Source organism: Carassius carassius, chromosome 43 (assembly GCF_963082965.1).
Source record: "Carassius carassius chromosome 43, fCarCar2.1, whole genome shotgun sequence".
Taxonomy (NCBI): domain Eukaryota; kingdom Metazoa; phylum Chordata; class Actinopteri; order Cypriniformes; family Cyprinidae; genus Carassius; species Carassius carassius.
Window position 1 is genome coordinate 22,116,320 of NC_081797.1, and position 21,090 is coordinate 22,137,409.

At 40.4% G+C, this 21,090-nt stretch overlaps 1 protein-coding gene across 1 annotated transcript in view; it reads left to right on the forward strand.

The window, feature by feature from the left end:
* Positions 1-21,090, forward strand: part of LOC132124539 (Golgi apparatus protein 1-like) — a 28,229-nt gene that overhangs the window by 2,034 nt on the left and 5,105 nt on the right. Inside the window, exons 2-25 of the mRNA XM_059535596.1 lie at positions 7,850-7,879; positions 8,780-8,866; positions 8,939-9,154; positions 9,378-9,581; positions 9,661-9,732; positions 9,938-10,124; positions 10,203-10,414; positions 11,295-11,416; positions 11,922-12,023; positions 12,713-12,866; positions 13,874-14,011; positions 15,217-15,303; positions 15,458-15,520; positions 15,635-15,748; positions 15,832-15,920; positions 16,617-16,734; positions 17,912-18,004; positions 18,084-18,221; positions 18,329-18,452; positions 20,021-20,163; positions 20,242-20,343; positions 20,421-20,528; positions 20,606-20,726; positions 20,802-20,908. Coding sequence (XP_059391579.1) covers positions 7,850-7,879; positions 8,780-8,866; positions 8,939-9,154; positions 9,378-9,581; positions 9,661-9,732; positions 9,938-10,124; positions 10,203-10,414; positions 11,295-11,416; positions 11,922-12,023; positions 12,713-12,866; positions 13,874-14,011; positions 15,217-15,303; positions 15,458-15,520; positions 15,635-15,748; positions 15,832-15,920; positions 16,617-16,734; positions 17,912-18,004; positions 18,084-18,221; positions 18,329-18,452; positions 20,021-20,163; positions 20,242-20,343; positions 20,421-20,528; positions 20,606-20,726; positions 20,802-20,908 — 2,931 coding nt within the window. The remainder of the gene's footprint in view (positions 1-7,849; positions 7,880-8,779; positions 8,867-8,938; positions 9,155-9,377; positions 9,582-9,660; positions 9,733-9,937; positions 10,125-10,202; positions 10,415-11,294; positions 11,417-11,921; positions 12,024-12,712; positions 12,867-13,873; positions 14,012-15,216; positions 15,304-15,457; positions 15,521-15,634; positions 15,749-15,831; positions 15,921-16,616; positions 16,735-17,911; positions 18,005-18,083; positions 18,222-18,328; positions 18,453-20,020; positions 20,164-20,241; positions 20,344-20,420; positions 20,529-20,605; positions 20,727-20,801; positions 20,909-21,090) is intronic.

Genomic DNA, 21,090 nt, shown 5'->3' on the forward strand with positions numbered 1-21,090 from the left:
TCAAGCCCGTTTCTGAAAGAGAGGTAACTTATACTCCGAGTCAGCTACCATGAACCTTTCTTCGATAAACCCAGAGTTTATTTTGGTCTCCTCCCCCTTTTTACACACTTCATTAATGCACGATGGATAAATGTTCTTCTGACTTAGTGGCCCCCCCCCCCCACGTACAAATATAAGAATAATTAATAAAAAAAAAATGGATTTTCTATATAATAAAGTGATATAAGATACTTAGTCTTGTTTCGTGGGCGGATCTAAATTAAGTGCATTTCACTTAAGTAAAATTATATGCCAGTGTGGTAATAAAAATAATCTTAATGCAAATGGAAAACAAGATTATTCTGAGTGTCTATTACTAAGAGCAAATCTACTGTAGCTCCGCCCTCCATTGACACACAAGGTTAAATACGACACATGTGAATAACGGCTTCAGTGGTGTAGGCAGTAATGTTTTGGGCACGGAAACTAGTTTGTAACGCGATTGATTGGGTTAGAGTCCGGCTTTTGCAGAGCATGTTCTTCTCACTTTTCCCATCACGTCACATTGAATTTATTTTCAATACAAATGAACAAAATGTTCTAAAAGTGTAAGTAAAGTGCCTAACGAGTGTTTAATAATGATACAACCATTTATAATTGTAATAAATATAATCATTTACAATCTGTTATTATTGCATCCTGTTAATGTATAACAATACTGAGGTGCAAATGTATCTGCCAGTATAAAGTATAACTAGCATCTAATTATTATTTACAATTAGCCTGTTGCAAAGAACTGCTACTTTTACATGGTAAATAGAATATCACGATTTTCACTGTACATTTTTTCTGTAAATAGCATCTAGAGCTACTTGCACTTACTGTAAATAGGATCTATCGCTAAGAAAGTATGTTAATTCCACTTAGTGCAAATAGCCACTGCCATATTTTTCTTTCTCTATTGGCAGATCATTTGTAAAATAAGAAAAATGCACTTAAAATATTATTATTAATATTATTATTTTATTTTTTTATTTTTTTGCACATGAGATACCATAAAATGATTAGCTATTAGTTCATTAATCTAACGTTCTGCCAGTTTTCACCTGTGATATTATAACACTGATAAGAATTACATTTGTATTGAGTCTGAAGTATGCAGATGGCTTTTTGGCGGGAGCAGTTGCCATGGTGAATCGTTATATCGGCACTTCATTGATAATGGCTTTTTATAGTTGTGGTGTATACAATTTAGAGTTGATTAAACCAACTGACTTCAGCTGTTCTGTAACTGAAAACTCAGAGTTTCCCATCTCAGGGTAAGTCAACTCAGAGTTCAAGTTTAAACTCAGAGTTTGTTGAAGCTCCTTGGTGAAACGGGCCCCAGGTATATCATTATACTCAGTGTTGTTGGGGTTGGGGTTAGTGTTGGGCGATATGGTCATTTTTCAAATCGTCGTATCGTCAGCCCGTGAGATCGACTATACACGATATTATCGTGCATGGGTGGAGCAAAAGAGAGACTCTTTGTTCTTATCATAGCAGAACTATTACCACGCAGGTGCACGAGAGAGAGCCTATGGAATCACCAATAATCTAAAAAATATACTTTCAAACATACTGATAAACTAACGTTAAATATAAAAATACTGTATTTAAAACAGTTAGTTCATATAGTCGGACGAAACTGTCATATCGCGCGTCCTGTAACAAATCTGCTACGAAAGTTATCAGTCTAAATGTTCTGCAAAATCAGTCAATGGTGAAAATCAATAGTAGATTTCATGAAGTCCAACAGTTGAACATTAATATTGGACATAAACTAACACGTTAAATATAAAGTATTTAAAACAGGTAAGTTCATATATTTGGAGTAAAGTTGAACTGAACTGATGCATCAGTCATACAGCGCTCCGGACCGCGCGCCTCATGATGAGTCTGACGCACCGTCACGGAAACAAGAATGAGATGCGTTCTTACATAACTGTTAATATAGTGCACATATATGTGCCTTTCAGATTACTTGTTAAAGTGCAATGAAATGCCTTCTATCTGCAGGCTATGTACGTCTGTTTGTGGATGGAGACTTTGTAACGGCCGAAACTAGCGGTGTGCATGTAAATAATAACACAAAACAACAAAAATCTGCTTATGTCGATATTTCTGACTATCGTCGATACACGATACTATCGTCTATCGGAACACACGAAAAATATATAATTAGGGGTATAATTAGAACGATTATTAAACCTTTATAGTTGGTTTCATTATAGTTATCATTCTTGGTATGAACAAGGATGGCTTGTATACTGAATTTCTGCCTTTGTTCAAACTGACTGACTGGTTGAGCAGTGTTCACTTGTAGAGGGATCATGATATGTGAGTACTGCTATTTGTTTGGCAAGGGTTAGCCATTGTTTGGTGAAACGGCACCAACGTATGAATCGTTGCATGATTACAAATGCGGAAGCAATATGATTATTGAGGTCCTTGTGTAATAATACTTCTGAAGTGTCCCATTTATTGCCAGTGTCAGGTCTGATAGATGTGTCATGTGAGTCAGGGAATTAGCTCTAAGTTACTGATTACACAAACAGTGCTTTTACATTTGTTGAACATTTGTTGAATGGTTCGTTACTAGCAGAACTAGTTTCCCTTTACTTGTGCTGATTATGGGTTTGGCATTGGTTCTGTGATCTGTTGTATCGGATTGTCCAGGCCTGTGGGGAAGTCGTGTCCTAGTGGTTAGAGAGTGTAATGATATAAACTCTAATAATCATCGGGAAGAAGGAGGCGGGAACCGGCGGACAATCAAAAACATTTTAATAACAAAATAAACACAAAACAGCGCACCAGCCCCTCACGGACGACTGGTGCGCATAAAATAAAACCCAAAACACAACTAAAAGCCCAGGCCTGGTCCTCTCTCGTCCTTCACTGTCGTCGCTCCAGTTTTATATCCTTCCATCTCCTCCATGGGCCTCGAGACCGGTGGGTCGAACAGGTGTAGTTCATCTCCAATCACTCCCCCGGCCTCGCTCCCATGTCCCTCGGCCCCGCCCCACTCGTCACATACCCCCATCGCCCCTCGCAGGCCGGGGGGTACTCCCGAGACTGCGCTCTACTACCACCCCCCCCCCCCCTCCCTCCGGTGGGGGGGCCGCTCACGGGGACCTTCGGGAACCTGGGGGTAGGACAGACGAGGCGAGAGAGGGGAGAGAGGGAAAAAAAAAAATTCCGGTTCCCAGACGCACCGCTGCTCGGCCCTCCACCAGCTGGGTGATCTCCTCCGCGGTGCCTGGCGGTGGCACTGGACGGCCCTCGGCGGACGGCACGACACTCCTCCGCCGCCCGGTGGACGGCGACGGCTCCTCCGGTTTTGGGCAGCCGGCAGGAGTCCCCCGTTCCCTGCTCCTCCCCGTTCCGGCGGAGGCAGCAGGCTCCGGCCACCTGGCGAACGGCGCCGACTCCTCCGCTCCCTCACGGACGGCAGCCGTCTCTCCACATCGTGGGCGGCCGGTAGCGAGCTCGCCCATCCCCGGCAACTCGCTCCAGCCCACCGCCTCGAGCGTCCATGGCGGCACACTCCTCGCCACCTCGATGGCACCGCGGATTCACCACAGCGGCGAGGGATCTTCAGCAGCGCGTCCCTCCTTCTCCCGGGCTTCGGCACCACTGTAATGATATAAACTCTAATAATCATCGGGAAGAAGGAGGCGGGAACCGGCGGACAATCAAAAACATTTTAATAACAAAATAAACACAAAACAGCGCACCAGCCCCTCACGGACGACTGGTGCGCATAAAATAAAAACCAAAACACAACTAAAAGCCCAGGCCTGGTCCTCTCTCGTCCTTCACTGTCGTCGCTCCAGTTTTATATCCTTCCATCTCCTCCATGGGCCTCGAGACCGGTGGGTCGAACAGGTGTAGTTCATCTCCAATCACTCCCCCATGTCCCTCGGCCCCGCCCCACTCGTCACAGAGAGTTTGACTCCTAACCCTAGGGTTGTGGGTTCGAATCTCGGGTCGGCAATACCACAACTGACATGCCCTTGAGCAAGGCACTGAACCCCCAACTGCTCCCTGGGCGCCGCAGCATAAATGGCTGCCCACTGCTCCGAGTGTGTGTTCATAGTGTGTGTGTGTGTGTGTGCACTTTGGATGGGTTAAATGCAGAGGGTGAATTCTGAGTATGTGCCACCATACTTGGCTGTATGCCACGTCACTTTACTTTACACTTACTTAATAGTGGGTCATTTTTACTGGCTCTTCATCACACTGCAGGGGAAATTCAATGGATAGGCAATCTGTTAGCTATTTCTCAGCTTTTTATCACAGTGCAGGTTATTTTACTAAATGTTCATCCCAGCCTGGTTATCACTATTACAAATTACTTCTCTGTCAGTTCATCACAGATAAAGGTTGTTTCATCTGCCTGTTCATCGCATTAGATATTTATCAGCTGTTCATCACATTACAGGTTATTTCTCTGGCTCTTCATTACTGTTACAGGTTATTTCTCTGGCTCTTCATCACGTTACAGGTTATTTATCTGGCTCTTCATCACGTTACAGGTTATTTATCTGGCTCTTCATCACTGTTACAGGTTATTTCTCTGGCTCTTCATCACTGTTACAGGTTATTTCTCTGGCTCTTCATCACTGTTACAGGTTATTTCTCTGGCTCTTCATCACTGTTACAGGTTATTTCTCTGGCTCTTCATCACTGTTACAGGTTATTTCTCTGGCTCTTCATCACTGTTACAGGTTATTTCTCTGGCTCTTCATCGCTGTTACAGGTTATTTCTCTGGCTCTTCATCGCTGTTACAGGTTATTTCTCTGGCACTTCATCGCTGTTACAGGTTATTTCTCTGGCACTTCATCGCTGTTACAGGTTATTTCTCTGGCTCTTCATCGCTGTTACAGGTTATTTCTCTGGCTCTTCATCGCTGTTACAGGTTATTTCTCTGGCTCTTCATCACGTTACAGGTTATTTATCTGGCTCTTCATCACGTTACAGGTTATTTCTCTGGCTCTTCATCACTGTTACAGGTTATTTCTCTGGCTCTTCATCACTGTTACAGGTTATTTCTCTGGCTCTTCATCACTGTTACAGGTTATTTCTCTGGCTCTTCATCACTGTTACAGGTTATTTCTCTGGCTCTTCATCACTGTTACAGGTTATTTCTCTGGCTCTTCATCACTGTTACAGGTTATTTCTCTGGCTCTTCATCACTGTTACAGGTTATTTCTCTAGGTCTTCATCACTGTTACAGGTTATTTCTCTGGCTCTTCATCACTGTTACAGGTTTTTTCTCTGGCTCTTCATCACTGTTACAGGTTTTTTCTCTGGCTCTTCATCACTGTTACAGGTTTTTTCTCTGGCTCTTCATCACTGTTACAGGTTATTTCTCTGGCACTTCATCACTGTTACAGGTTATATCTCTGGCTCTTCATCACTGTTACAGGTTATTTCTCTGGCTCTTCATCACTGTTACAGGTTATTTCTCTGGCTCTTCATCACTGTTACAGGTTATTTCTCTGGCTCTTCATCACTGTTACAGGTTATTTCTCTGGCTCTTCATCACTGTTACAGGTTATTTATCTGGCTCTTCATCACATCACTGTTACAGGTTTTTTCTCTGGCTCTTCATCACTGTTACAGGTTATTTCTCTGGCTCTTCATCACATTACAGGTTATTTCTCTGGCTCTTCATCACATTACAGGTTATTTCTCTGGCTGTTCAGTGCATTAGATTCTCAGCTGTTTATCACGTTACAGTTTATTTCTCTGTTCACTACCTTAAATGTTTTTTCTTAGTTGTTCATCATAATGCAGATTAATTCTCTAACCTTTCATCACCATTACATGTTATTTCTCTGGCTGTTCATCATATTACAGGTTAATTCTCTGGCTGTTCATCACAGTTACAGCTTGTTTCTCAGCTGTTATAGGTTACTTTGGTAGGCTTTATGGGGTCATCACTTGATCTACTTCAGGTTGTTTTTCAGTTTGTAACATTTTATAGTTTAATGATCATGTGAATATATCCTTCAGAGTTTTCCGTGTTTTTATCAGAATATGAATGAACTTTAGACTTTCTCTTCCCATAGAGAGTCACTGTCAGTGCGAGTCCTTGCTGTAAGGTTAATTATTTAGCTGTTCAATGTTCCTCATTGTTTTTCATAAATAAAGATTGAATGGAGACAGTTTGTTTACCTCTATATTTTATTATCTGCTGGAGGCAAAAAGCCCTGGTGGCTTTTTAAAAATGCTGTTTTTTAAAATAAAATCCTGACACAGCTAGAGAAAAGATCATGTCGACAGTCCATTTATATGATGTTGAGATGACAACAGTCCAAATAAGTAGTGATTTTACTGATCTCTAAGCAGTATTCTAATATTCCTTCACAATCATACAGGGTTATAAGTGTTATAATTTTATCCTTTTCACTTGCATATATATATATATATATATATATATAAGTATAGACCGATGCAGCATAACTGCACGGAGAAGCTGTAGCTTTAAATCCTTTTAGAGTTAATAAACCCCAGTAGATCTATCAAAGGCTAAGAAGACGCTATCAGCACAGGCCGAGGTCAAAACAGGTTGCTGTGTCTTTGATTGGATTTGGAGGCTGTTTTTAGTAACATTGTGACACTTATCAAGGCCTTTAGCTCCATGGGAATCAAGATTTACACGCTTGATATTTATAGCGGGCTGTTAACAGCTGTCCTGTGCTATGTCAAGGGTGCTTTCTGTCTGGGCTTGTTCTCAGCTGTTCGTATAAAGATCAGTGTCAAGTCCGCACGGTTAGGCATACCCTACTGTTATGTTGATTGCCCTTGACTGCTCAAGTTTTCACATCAAAAAAGTAAGCTAATTTATTAGCGGAGGAATAAAAGGTAATTAAAAGGCCTCTATTTTAGAATAAAGCTGCTAAAGGCGATGTTGAAGACATACTCTCTCAGTTTCTACAGTTGCTGACCTTCTCTCTAATTCTTCATGTTACTGTGTACTCATTTGTCAAATACATTTCATTTTGCAATGAATGTCGCACATTTGTCAAACTTCAATGCTGGATCATCCGACACACTGCAATGTTTGGCATGACAAGAAGAACAAGTGTTTTGCAATAACAATATGTTTTAACCTTTCGGGTTCCTTCCGGAGAATTGCACAAGGAAGAGAGTATCATAAAGTTAATATGAAAGCTGTGTTAAATCGGCATGAAAATTACCAGTGTGTTTTGGTACGTTAGCTTTAAACAGTGTGCTTTGTCATTTAAGACTTGCAGTATTTACTTCAGCACACATTTGATTCTCCAGGAGAGAATGTGAACAAATCCTTCCAGCCTTAAATCATGTAAATCCACCAGATTTCTTGAAATTAAAAAAACTAAAAAGCAAGAAAAGTTTAGTTCTTTCACCTCATTCTGTTTAATCTGCCTAAACTGAAGTTAAAATTATTAATTGGGTTGTTTTAATAATTAATTTTCATACCCAAATGTTGAATTTTTGTCTGAATGTTAATTATCAGAGAGTCCTCATATAAACCTCTTGTTAAATATTAGCAGGATGTGCAACAGGAAGCTGATTTCTGTTTTGCTCTCTGTTTTGAGCAGTTAAACACTTTAAAAATGCTCTTTGAGGCACTGCGTTCAGTTATATTGTTGCACTTATTCTACTTGTTTTTAAGCACAATAAAATGTTTTAAATGCCCCTAAAATATCGGGGTGAACCCAAAACCAGTGTGATTTATACAGGGCTAGTCTTGAAAAGCATGTCGTTTTGCACATGCCTTTCACTTCTGTCTGTGTGAACACTTATAATTTCTATGTTCTCTTCTTAATCTCTCTTTAGGAGACTGAGATCACTGCAGACTGCAATCATGTAAGTGCTGACACACTATTTCTGTTATTTTTGATTCAAGTTGTTTATCTGAATGACGGTTGATGGTTAAACCCAAACAAACTACCTGGGGTTTAATTTGTTGATATTTCAAACCAAAAGTGAGGTTAACTTTTCTTTGTTTTGTTTGATTTTAGTTTAGTCGTTTGGATTTGTTTGTTTTTATTTTTGTTTTATATTTTTGTTTTGATGCAACAAATATAAACAATCTCACTTTCAAATAAAGTATCTTAATCTTTAGTTTAATTTTGGATTTCTTTTTTTTTTCCAGTTAGGCTAATGTCTAAATTGGTTGTTTTCATTTTTACATTTTATTTATTTTAAATATTGAATATCAGAAATAGAAACATTAGGGATGTACTGATCAAACAATATCACGATATGAAGTCCACAATACAATATTTATTGTAATATAAAAAAAAGAGAGCGAGACCAATAAAGAATTGAAAAAACAAAAAATAAATAAATGTTAAATTTTAAAGTAAAATTTTCTTATCTTTTATTTTGATGGAAAACTACAGGTCCAGTGGATACAGGCTTACGAAAACTACAAATATAGTGCAATGTTTTACACTTTGAAACAGAGGGATTTAGCCATGTTGACCTTTGTTACGGTTCGTTTGGCAGATACTGTGCCAAAGCATAATGACCCAAAACACAACTTAAAAGACCTTTTATATTTTAAAAACTACACTTTTTGCCCAGAAGAGCTATAGTTTCATATAGTTTGCTATCGTGATAAAGATATCGTTATATCCCTAATAAACAATTATTTTAGAGCTGTTGTTGTTCAGGAATTAAAAAATAATAATAATTCAATTTGGTGGATAACAATTCCTTCAGTACTGTAAGATTCAGTCGTGCGTCCTGTTTTGTTTCTAGCTGCTGTGGAACTATAAGCTGAATCTGACGACTGATCCGAAGTTCGAGTCTGTCGCCGTCGAGGTGTGCAAGACCACCATCAGTGGGGTGAGTGTGCGTGGAAGACAGACCTGTCTCAGACTGTACCACAGAGTCACTCTAATCCTGCTCTGTCTCCAGATTAAGGAGTGTGCCTCTGAGGAGCGTGGGAAGGGTTACCTGGTGTCCTGTTTGGTAGATCACCGCACCAACATCTCAGAGTACCAGTGTAACCAGTACATCACCAAGATAGCCAGCATCGTCTTCAGCGATTACCGGCTGATCTGCGGCTTCATGGACCAGTGCAAGGACGACATCAACAAACTGCACTGTGGAAGCATCAACACTGGAGAGAAGGTGAGCCCTGGTGCATTGTGGGTAACTGAAAGCAGCAGTATGAGCACAATGAAAACCCACTGTTTACTGAATTAAATTTGATGGAATGAAGATCCAATCTATTCTAGTTGTTCACTTTAACCGGTTCGGATTTGGTCAAATCAGCTGGTCTGAGATTTAAACTAGAGTTGTAGACCGTGCACCCCTGTTGTCTGTCCTGAGCACACACGTCTGTTCTCTCCAGGACATCCACTCTCAGGGCGAGGTGATCGCGTGTCTGGAGAAAGCTCTGGTGTCTGAAGCCGAGGAGCAGCCGAGGCAGTACACCATCAGAGAGGAGTGTAAGAAGTCCATCATGCGTGTGGCAGAGCTCTCCTCCGACGACTTCCACCTCGACCGTCATCTCTACTTCGCCTGTCGCGAAGACCGCGAGCACTTCTGTGAAAACGTACGCCGCCGTAATCCTCTCATACACGCTCACTGTGCACTGCTGTGTGCTGATGGTCTGCTCTGTTCGTTTCTTTCAGACTCCGGCAGGAGAAGGAAAGGTCTACAAATGTCTGTTCAACCACAAGTTTGAGGAGAGCATGTCAGAAAAGGTACATTTAGTTTTCGTTTCGCACAAGCTTTTACAGAGAACGGTTTCTAGTGAAGGTGAACAGAATCATGACAGCTCTACTATATTTGCAGTGTTTAATTTTAAAATGGTTTGCTCGTGTGGGAAATACGGGTTCAAGTCTGCGTTAAACACATTCATTATGATAGATTCTTCTATTTAAACCTGTGTGTCTGTGTTTTGGGCAGTGCAGGGACGCTCTCTCCACTCGTCAGAAGCTGATCGCTCAGGACTACAAGGTCAGCTACTCGCTGGCTAAAGCCTGCAAACCAGACCTGCGTAAATACCGCTGCAACATGGACACGGCCATGCCTCGCGGCAGAGAGGCCAAGCTCTCGTACCTGCTGCTGTGTCTGGAGGCAGCCGTGCACCGAGGTGAGGGATGTGGACGGGCGCAGGCTCTGTCCCGTCTGTAGATGGGGTGTCCTCACGTTTGCTCTCGTTCTGTCGCAGGTCAAACCGTGAGCGGCGAGTGTCAGGGAGAGATGCTGGACTACAGGCGCATGCTGATGGAAGATTACTCGCTCAGTCCCGAGATCGTGCTGCAGTGTAGAGGAGAGATCGACACGCACTGCTCCGGCCTGCACCACAAGGGGCGAACCCTGCACTGCCTCATGAGGGTGTCCCGGGACAAGGGCGTCTTGGAAGGACAATGCCAGAAAGCTGTGAGTGGAAGTGCACTCAGATGCTGGTTTGACATCTTGATTATCGCAGATACATTTAGGATGAGCAATGGCTCGATATGTTGTACAGGCCAGAAAATGATATCTGGCATTATTTTGGAGAGAGGTATTTTTGGGAATACTGAGGACATTTGGCTGATTAACAGATACTCTATTTTCCCTTTGTGTCCAAACAAAGAATACTAATGGCTTGGTCCAGTTACAGCTCACTTATTATTATTATTATTATTATTATTACTATTACAATGAATAATAATAATATTTTTAATAAACCGATAAATAAACAGATTGTTTTTATGTATTTTTTTTATTTTTTCCCTTTGTTTTTGTATTTTTGTTTGTTGATGTTTTCTTTTCTTTTTTGTTAGGAAAAAAAGCCATTTGTATCTATTTGTTTTTGTGTATGTTGCGTGTATATTTTTTGCTTTTGTGATTTTTGCTTTTTTTTATTAGTATTTTTTGTGCTTTTTTTAATTTTCATTCAGATGTTGTTTTGTTTTAGTTTTATATAGTTTTCATGTTTTTAGTTTTTATTACTATTTTATTGTTTTTTGTTTGTTTATTTTGATATATAGATAGATAGATAGATAGATAGATAGATAGATAGATAGAAATCCATTTAGTCAAAATATTGATAATTCTGATTTAAAAAAGAAATGCATAAATATGAAGAAAATAAATATCACCAAGAGGCTGAAAAATATCAAGAAAGTTGCATGCATTCACTGTTTCAGTTCTTCCTGTGATTAATGAACTGATTCAATTCATTACTAAAGTCATGAGATATTAATTCATGTTAAATAATGCAGCTGCTGTGATGAATGACTCTGATTATGGCCTTCATAACTGTGTGTCCCATCAGCTCCAGACACTGATACAGGAAACGGACCCCGGGGCCGACTATCGCATCGATCGCGCTCTGAACGAGGCGTGCGAGTCCGTCATCCAGACCGCCTGCAAACACATCCGAAACGGAGACCCCATGTGAGTGCTCTGGTGTTGAGAGATTCGGGCCTGAAAGCCTTTCTGCCAGGAAACAACAAAAGGAATAAACCGTTGCCTAATTAATATTAGAGATGTTTTGCTTTGGTGTTTCATAGGAAGCCTTTTCTGTTGCTTAAGTCAGCGGTTCTCAATTGCAGTCCTCGCGCCCCTGTTCTGCACATTGTGTGTTTCTCTTAGCACTATTTCTATTCAAACCTACGTGCCCTGGGAAGTGGACATCACTGGATATACTGCCATGAGTCCAGTTCAAAGCCAACGTATATGTTCTATTCAAAGTGAATTTCTTCAGAAGAAAGATTTCTTCTGCTCAGGGAGTACGGAGCAGTGAACACTATGTAGGGAGCATGTCAATGTGAACTCCCTTCTGATGATCTGAATCAGGTGTGTTAACAGAGAGAGACTGAGATTGAGAGCCGCTGGATTAAGACATATGAACTCTCCAGTAGGCTGTTGATTGATCTTCACATTTGACCTGGTTTATTAGGATCCTGTCGTGTCTGATGGAGCATCTGTACACTGAGAAGATGGTGGAAGACTGTGAACACAGATTGCTGGAGCTGCAGTACTTCATCTCCAGAGACTGGAAGTGAGTCACCAAACTCACCAGGGTTTTCCTGCCCTTAGCTCTTCATTTTGACAATCCCATTTCTATATCTTTTGGATGAAACACTCCAGGTGCTTCAGAAAGAATGCAGTAGTAGTGCTTCTTCTTTTGTGTCACGATTTTAAGGAATGTTTCTTTTTTGTAAATCACGTGGTGACAGGATCGAGCCCAAAACCAGAGACACAGCTAAGTATTACAATGGTAATATCTTAAAGTGCCAGTTAATTTAACCCTACGATCCATGAATGTTTCGCTGGTTATTGTTACAAATTCAGGTCTTTTAGGAGGACGTATATCCAGCACTGATGGATCTCAAGTGCTGCGATAGAATAAAACCCCGATATTTGAACAGCTATCACAACAGAATAAAATAAAGCATATTTCATTACCATATGAAACTTCGAAGGGTTCAGTTTAAGCAGATTTTTTTTAGTTATACAATTTTTGTTTTGTTTTTTATCATTATTTTATGTTTTTTACTTTTTTTGCTTAGTCAAAAGTACCGTGACACCAAGGTCTGTTTCGTGTCAGATAATGATCTTCAAAACCTGAGATTTGTTTCTCTGGTTCGGTTTAACGGAGACCCTGTCAACAAACAACTCTGAAAACACGTATCTGTCGGGGCTAAAGGTGAGCTGATGTTAAACATCTCCCTGTGGTTCTGGTTGCAGACTGGACCCTGTCCTGTACAAGAAGTGTCAGAACGACGCGGCCCGCATCTGTCACACTCACGGCTGGAACGAGACCAGCGAGTTCATGCCTCCCGGAGCCGTTTTCTCCTGTCTGTACCGGCACGCTTACCGCACCGAGATGCAGGGACGACGGGTACGACTGACACTCCTCTTACACTCTACACTTTCACCTCTGTGTTGTGAGTTATCAGAAAATAGGGCATTGAGAAACTATAGCTTATCTGAGGCTTCCTGAATGCAACTATAGGGTTCATCCGAATCTTCTGAAGTGAGTTTGAATGTAAGTACCCTCTGGTTCCTCAAAGAGGGGGATCTCACCAACCTGTCAAAAACACAACAAAGCTGCATTTCACCTCCGAAACGAGAGGAAAAATCTATTATTTAGCCCGCAAACAGATTCTCCTGGGTTTTTGGTTTAGTTTTTTACTATTAACATTTTATGCACGGTTAAAAAATGTTCATGCAAAATAAGCAACCTCCCTCAATTATCATTACCATCATTTACAAATAAAATAATATATTAATTCACAAGTCAAATCAAATATTTTTTAGTATTTAGTAGTAGTTAACTAGTATGTATTTGTTCTAATTTGTCTTGCACTTTTTAATATAAACAGCATAAATTAATGTCACAGTGCAGAAAATCTTAATGGTCTCAAAAGGGAGTTCAAGCAAAGCGCATATATATATATATATATATAATGTATGTTCTATATCTTAGTTGTTTTTGTTGTGAAATATGACTCCGTTATGTTCCTGACAGGTCTGGTGATGCTCAATCTAAGAGTACATGTGATCAAGCTACAAATGCATGTTCTCAGCAAATTAGCAGGAACCAATCGAGCCGGAAATCACATTAAATCATGCTGTGGGCTTAAAATGAGTGGTGACTGACGGGAAATGAACTCAAACGATGTGGGTCTTGGGAGTTTTTTTACAGACTAATCTAAAAATAGACATTCTTGTGTAACTTCTTTGGTAATGGTGTCATATTTCCTGACACCAGTCAAGCACGTGCACACAGATCGCTGTTTGTGGTAGGATCCAGAACTGTGTGCGTGTGTGTGTGTGTGTGTGTGTGTGTGTGTGTGTGTGTGTGTGTGTGTGTGTGTGTGCTAATGCGTCTGAGTCGATCTGCAGTTATCTCGGGACTGTAAGACAGAGGTTCAGAGGATCCTCCACCAGAGGGCTCTGGATGTGAAACTGGATCCATATCTACAGAAGCGATGCATGACAGACCTCGGGAAGTGGTGCAGTGAGAAGATTGAACCTGGACAGGTCAGGATATGAGATCACACTCATTAACCTTCACTCTCCATTCGGTTACATGCAATTAAAAATACATTTAACTATTTTTAAATTAAATTGTAAAATAATTTTAAATTAAAAAAGTTTGATAAATTGTCTGTGGTTTTGTTTTTTGTTCATTTTATGAGGTTTACAGACTTTGCAGCCTTGTTCCTAAATATACCAATTAATGACTTGATTGTGATGTGTTTTCCTATGACCTAGGGGTCGTAAGGGTTAATATAGTAAAATAAAACTAAAACCATAAAAAAATGTAATAAAATAAACTTGAATTGGAAAAAAACAAACAATTAAATGTTTGAAAAATTCTTTTTTAGATAATTTATCTTGTTTTATTTAGTCTAACATTGTGTACTAAACTAAAACCGAAATTAAAAAAGAATAGTGTAGAACATAAAAAAAAATAAAATTAATAAAATTAAAAAATGTAAAATTTATATAAAATAAAAAGTTATATTTCCAGATAATAAAAACGAATAGGATCTCGCTGATAGTAAAATAAGAGTCTGTCACCGTATACAATGACTTGGGTTGTAAGTAACGCTTCATATCCTAAATTAAGCTGTCACACAACAGAGACTGTAGTACTTATTGAACGTGCATTTCCACTAATTACCGAAAAACTATTAGTTTGATGGATTTTTTTTTTCCTGAAAATAACTCCAGTACAGGATTGAATGGGTGAGATTGGTGAACGATTTTCTACCGAATTTGTCTTTCTTTCCCCCTGGTTCAGGAAGAATCCAGTGACGTCACGATCTTAAGAAATGCTAGGAATGTAATGAGGGAAATCATGTGGTAACAGGATTGAGCACAACATGGGTGACGCGGCTAACCATAACCACAGTCATATTTAATAATGCTAATTATTTTAAAAGTTTTTCATTTAATTTTCTGTATGTTTGTCTTAAATGTAAGGTTTTAATATTAAAAGTTGTATTTTCTTTATTTAATTGTCGGACACAGTTAGGAAGGTCAGCTCTGAAATAGGACTATTGGCCGTGGTTAATTTTATGTTCTCTAATGATTTCGCAAACATGAGATTTGTGTCTTGATGCTTTACAAAAAGTCTTGGGACACCAACAAATGCTTCATATGAAATGTTTGAATTTGGAAAGGAGTTCCCAGTGATGCATTGCTCTGTGTTGGTGTGTGTGTGTGTGTTTGTCTGTCAGGAACTGGAGTGCTTGCAGTATCATTTAGATGATCTGGTCCCTAGCTGCAGGGATGTGGTGGGAAACCTCACAGAATTGGAGTCCGAGGTAGGAAAAGAAATGCTTTTGTGATTTCTACAGCAGTTTGACTCTGAAATTAAAAAGCCGCGGTGTCTATGTTTGGGTGCTATTGTTCTCTGCTGGACGTGAGACGTCTGGGACGGGTGGGTTTGGACTGATTTTGGTGCGTCTGGTTTTCCAGGACATTCAGATCGAGACCTTGTTGATTCGAGCCTGTGAGCCTGTGATCCATTCCTACTGTCACGTAAGTTGTGAATCCTCTTTTCCTAACTGAAAGCTATATAATAAATACAGGAAGTAGCTTGTTTTCTGTTCTTTCTTTATTCGTGTGCTCTGTTTGCCTGTGTTTGTCTCGCAGGAGGTGGCTGATAATCAGATCGACACAGGGGACCTGATGGAGTGCCTCGTTGCCAATAAGCACCAGAAGGAAATGAACGAGAGATGTGCTGTTGGAGTCACACACTTCCAGCTGGTACGTCTGACGAATACACTCGCGCCCTTTCTACTGTTACTACTCTTCTGTCTCAAGCATGCGTTTCTCCTCCTCATCCTCAGATCCAGATGAAGGACTTTCGCTTCTCGTACAAGTTCAAGATGGCGTGCAAGGAGGATGTGCTCAAACTGTGCCCCAACATCAAAAAGAAGTGAGCTCGTGGCTGTCACGCAAAGCAAATGTTACATTTTACGTTATAATTAGAGTTGAGCGCCATTTATCCTTAAGAATAATATAGCAAATGTTGTTTTAACAACATTATCTGAGTATGTCTGATTATATGCAAAAAAATGACCAAAAATATATCTTTTTATGTCCAAAAGCATTCACGGCATGATGAATACATATAATTCCAGTTGTGGTTGGTGTATTTATAAGATACAATGTAGTTAAGCAATAGACTGTGGTTTTCCCTATTATCAGCACACGAGCATGATCGCATATGTTGTACTCATTTTATACAGCAGTTCAACAAACAAGAAGCTAATATTGAGTGAGTTACGTTTCGCTGATGAAAATGGTTCCAATCAAAGCTGGAACTGGACGTTTGTGCGTCTTGGTGTTTAATTCCTAAATGCAATCATCTGAGTCAACGATTCATCCATTCTTTAAGACAGTCGCTTTGTTTCTAAATGAATCGGCTGTTTTGAATGAGTCGTTTGAATGAATGATTCTATGAATCACTTATTAAGACATGGACTTGTCGCCACCTACTGGCTGTTTAAGTGTCATATATTTATTTATCTATGACTGGCCTAAACCTGTGAGATTGGCTATATGTTCGAAAGCTCCTCTAGAGGTGATGTAGAGTATGACGGGAAGGTTTTGATGGTGTGTTTACTCTTAGACTGGATGTGGTGATCTGTCTGAGTACCACGGTAAGAAACGACACTTTACAGGAAGGCAGAGAGCAGCGGGTTTCCATGAAGTGCCGTAAACAGCTCCGAGTGGAAGAGCTGCAGATGGTCAGTACTTCAAATCAGTCTAAAGTCTATTAGGGCCCTATGAAATCCCTTTTATTTTTTTCCAAATTCCATTTTTTCTGTTAATTTTTCTCCACTTCTTTTTCATGGTTAAATTAAATTGTATCAATCAAAAAGCATGTCTAATAAATTAAAATCATAAAACATATACATTTTCACATCAATTTATTAAAAGTGTAACAAAAATTACATGTTTAGGGCCCTATGAAATGTTTTATTTTTTCTTCACCATATGTTTTGTTGTTACCCAATTCTGTGTTTTAGCATGTCTCATTATTTAAATGCATAAAAACAACTACATTTATTCATTTTTTTTTTTTTCTCAGAAATCCTGTTGTGTTTTTAAATTTTTCTGGTTATCAAATGAAGGCATAAAACATTCATTTAATTTATCTTTCAATTATTGAAAATTAAGCAAACTTTTTTTTTAGTAATCAAAGGGATTTACTATTAAAAATAAAACATGGAAGAAATGTTGTGCAATTAAACCTTAAATTATAATGTTTGTTTCATTTTAGCAGTAGTAGTAGTAGGCTATGTACATTTTGCTGAACAATAGTAATAGATTTCTGACAAATACTTGTCTTTAAATTAAACCGGACTTTTATTTTGATGGGTTACTGTGAATACCTTTACAGTTCTGTGTATGTGATGTGATGCTAGTTTTACTCAAATCAAACGGTCAAATGCTCATGAAGTGACTCCCAGAGCAGTTCTGGAGATGTTCTTCATATGTTTACGTCCTAATTGAGACGACACGCTGAAATCACCACGAGCATCACGCACGCTTCCGTGTGTAATAGACGAAGTTGTGCTTCTGCGCCATTCATAAACACAAACACGCAGAACATGCAGGATTCATATTTAAATAGATTTTTCTGGCTTAATATTTACATATATGTCCATATTGCGATTTGATGTAAGTGCAGTTACCCACTTTTAATTAATTCGTTCAAAATCTGACAAATTCCATGACATTCTGCGTTAAACTGCAAATTCCGTTTTTATGACTGGATTCCGCGATTCCGTCCACGTTTTCTGCATCACTGAAATCATAGGGCCCTAATCTATTTAAATGAGTCTAAGCATTTGTAGTGTGCTCCGCTATGTTGTGTCTTATATCCTGTGACGCTGAGACGTGTTTGTGTGTGTGGTGCAGTCTGAGGACATTCGTCTGGTGCCGGATCTGTACGAGAGCTGTAGGCAGGACATCAAGCAGCTCTGTCAGAACGTGGTGTTTGGAAACGCTCAGGTAAATTCAGATGAGACGGCTCTCTGCTCCTCCCTTTAACTGTGATGATCTGCTCATCTGTGCATGTGTGCTAATTCAGGTGATCGAGTGTCTTAAGGAAAACAAGAAGCGGCTGTCCCAGCAATGCCATCAGAAAGTCTTCAAACTGCAGGAGACGGAAATGATGGACCCAGAACTCGACTTCCAGCTCATGAGAGTCTGCAAGCAGATGATCAGGGTGTGAAACCTCATCAGATACATCTGAAGAGACTCCAGAATTTAATGGTGGCTTGAAATTAATCTATTTAAAGTATTGAATAACTGTCTTTTTTCTTTATTATACAGCGTTTCTGCAGTGAAACCAATGCAGAGAACCTCTTACCGTGTCTCAAACAAAACAAGAACAGCGAACTAATGGATCCAAAGTGCAAACAAATGATTACCAAGAGACAGATCACCCAGAACACAGGTACGAGCACCCCTACATACTAACAGACTCGCGCACATGCATCCTAACAGACTCGCTCACATGCATCCTAAAGCACACACACACACATCCTAACAGACTCATCCTAACAGACTCGCGCGCATGCATCCTAACAGACTCATCCTAACACACACACGCGCATGCATCGTAACAGACTCATCCTAACAGACTCGCGCGCATGCATCGTAACAGACTCATCCTAACAGACTCGCGCGCATGCATCCTAACAGACTCATCCTAACAGACTCGCGCGCATGCATCCTAACAGACTCATCCTAACAGACTCGCGCGCATGCATCGTAACAGACTCATCCTAACAGACTCGCGCGCATGCATCGTAACAGACTCATCCTAACAGACTCGCGCGCATGCATCCTAACAGACTCATCCTAACAGACTCGCGCGCATGCATCGTAACAGACTCATCCTAACAGACTCGCGCGCATGCATCCTAACAGACTCATCCTAACAGACTCGCGCGCATGCATCCTAACAGACTCATCCTAACAGGCTCGCGCGCATGCATCCTAACAGACTCGCGCGCATGCATCCTAACAGACTCATCCTAACAGACTCGCGCGCATGCATCCTAACAGACTCATCCTAACAGACTCGCGCGCATGCATCCTAACAGGCTCGCGCGCATGCATCCTAACAGGCTCGCGCGCATGCATCCTAACAGACTCGCGCACATGCATCCTAACAGACTCGCGCACATGCATCCTAACAGACTCATCCTAACAGACTCGCACGCATGCATCCTAACAGACTCGCTCGCATGCATCCTAAAGCACACACACACGCTTGCATCCTAAAGCGCACACACACATGCATCCTATCAGACTCGCACGCGTGCATCCATGCATTATTTTCTAGTAAAAATAAATAAATAAATCTACTAACATCCATTAAATAAATATAAGTGAAATAATACAACATAAAAATAATAATTTTGATGAAATGAGTAACAGAGTTGCAAGTGACAGGATTGTAAATTTGACCTAAATTACACGTTGGCATGGCCAAACCAGTTCGAGATGAAATGCTGGTTTGTTCATTTCTTTTACAAAAAATATAAGATGTCTTGATACTGTTTGAAAACATAGTAATAAACGTTTTCCAGTAACAGTTTTTTTTACTACTAATAACTGTTACATCAATATAGTTGAAATAATTTCAGAGATTTTCAAGATGTAAGATTGTTTTGCTGAAATGGGTAACAGGGTTATAGGTTTTGCCTAAATGATGTTTCTCTCAGCAGGAGCTAACCTATTTGACACTAAATGTTGGTGTGTAGTGATTAATAAACTAAAAAAAGGGAAATATTAGCATTTCTCTTACAATAACAGCTGTGAATGTAAACATTTAGAAATTGTAATGTCTTCCCACCGTACTTTAGAGAGTTGATATCATTTGATTTAACAATTAATATTTCTGTGCCATAATCGCTGTAAAAAGTAATGATGCAAGTGTCCTATTCATGTAAAGTCCCTGATGAATCAAAAACCTGGTTCCATCACTAAAGTTTGATTCTCTTCCCTCGGTTCAAGACTACCGTCTGAACCCTGTGCTGAGGAAGGCTTGCAAAGCAGACATCCCGAAGTTCTGCCAGGGCATTCTGAACAATGCTAAAGACGACAACGAGCTGGAGGGGCAGGTCATCTCCTGCCTCAAACTCAAATACGCAGACCAGGTTCGTAACCCTGATCACTGTGAATGCACATGAGCCTGCACCTTTACTCCATATAAGAGCGTGTGTTTATGTCTCCAGCGTCTCTCTCCGGACTGCGAGGGCCAGATCAGTGTCATTCTGCAGGAGTCCGCGCTGGACTACAGACTCGACCCGCAGCTGCAGCTCCAGTGCACTGATGAGGTAACATTCGCTGTCTTAACATCCTGATGTACAGCATACTTTGGTCTCAAATGTCCAATAATGGCTGTCTGTCCCAGATCCTGCGACTCTGTGCGGAGGAAGTAGCTGCGCAGGAGCAGACGGGTCAAGTTGAGGAGTGTCTGAAACTCAACCTGCTGAAGATCAGCCACGAAGGCTGCAAAAAGGTAAGAGCCGATTGCTGCTGGGAAGCTGCGTGGGTCAGTTTCTCACAACTCTTCTGACTGGCTGGTTCCCGCTGTAGGAGGTCCTCAACATACTGAAGGAGAGCAAGGCGGACATCTTTGTGGATCCGGTTCTGCACACAGCATGCGCCCTGGACATTAAGCACCAGTGTGCTGCAATCCCTCCGGGCCGAGGAAGACGTGAGTAATTCTGGGAAGGATTTTATGCCATTTTGGTAGACTAGATATTGATTGCTGTACTCTGTGCTTGTGCAGAGATGTCATGTCTGATGGAGGCTCTCCAAGATAAGCGTGTGAGACTCCAGCCGGAGTGTAAGAAGAGATTACAGGACCGCATTGACATGTGGAGTTACGCCGCTAAGGTAAACGTTCACCCAATCCTATTCAGAAGCTCAACAGTGTTTTCTTCCTTGTTGTTCCAAAACCTCAGCTGTGATCCATAAAACTAGAACGATGATTCAAAATGTATTATTGTAGGTGTATGAAAGTAAACAGCGATATTATGCTGCTTTCTAAGTTACCTTGTTTTGGCTAAATTCGAAGG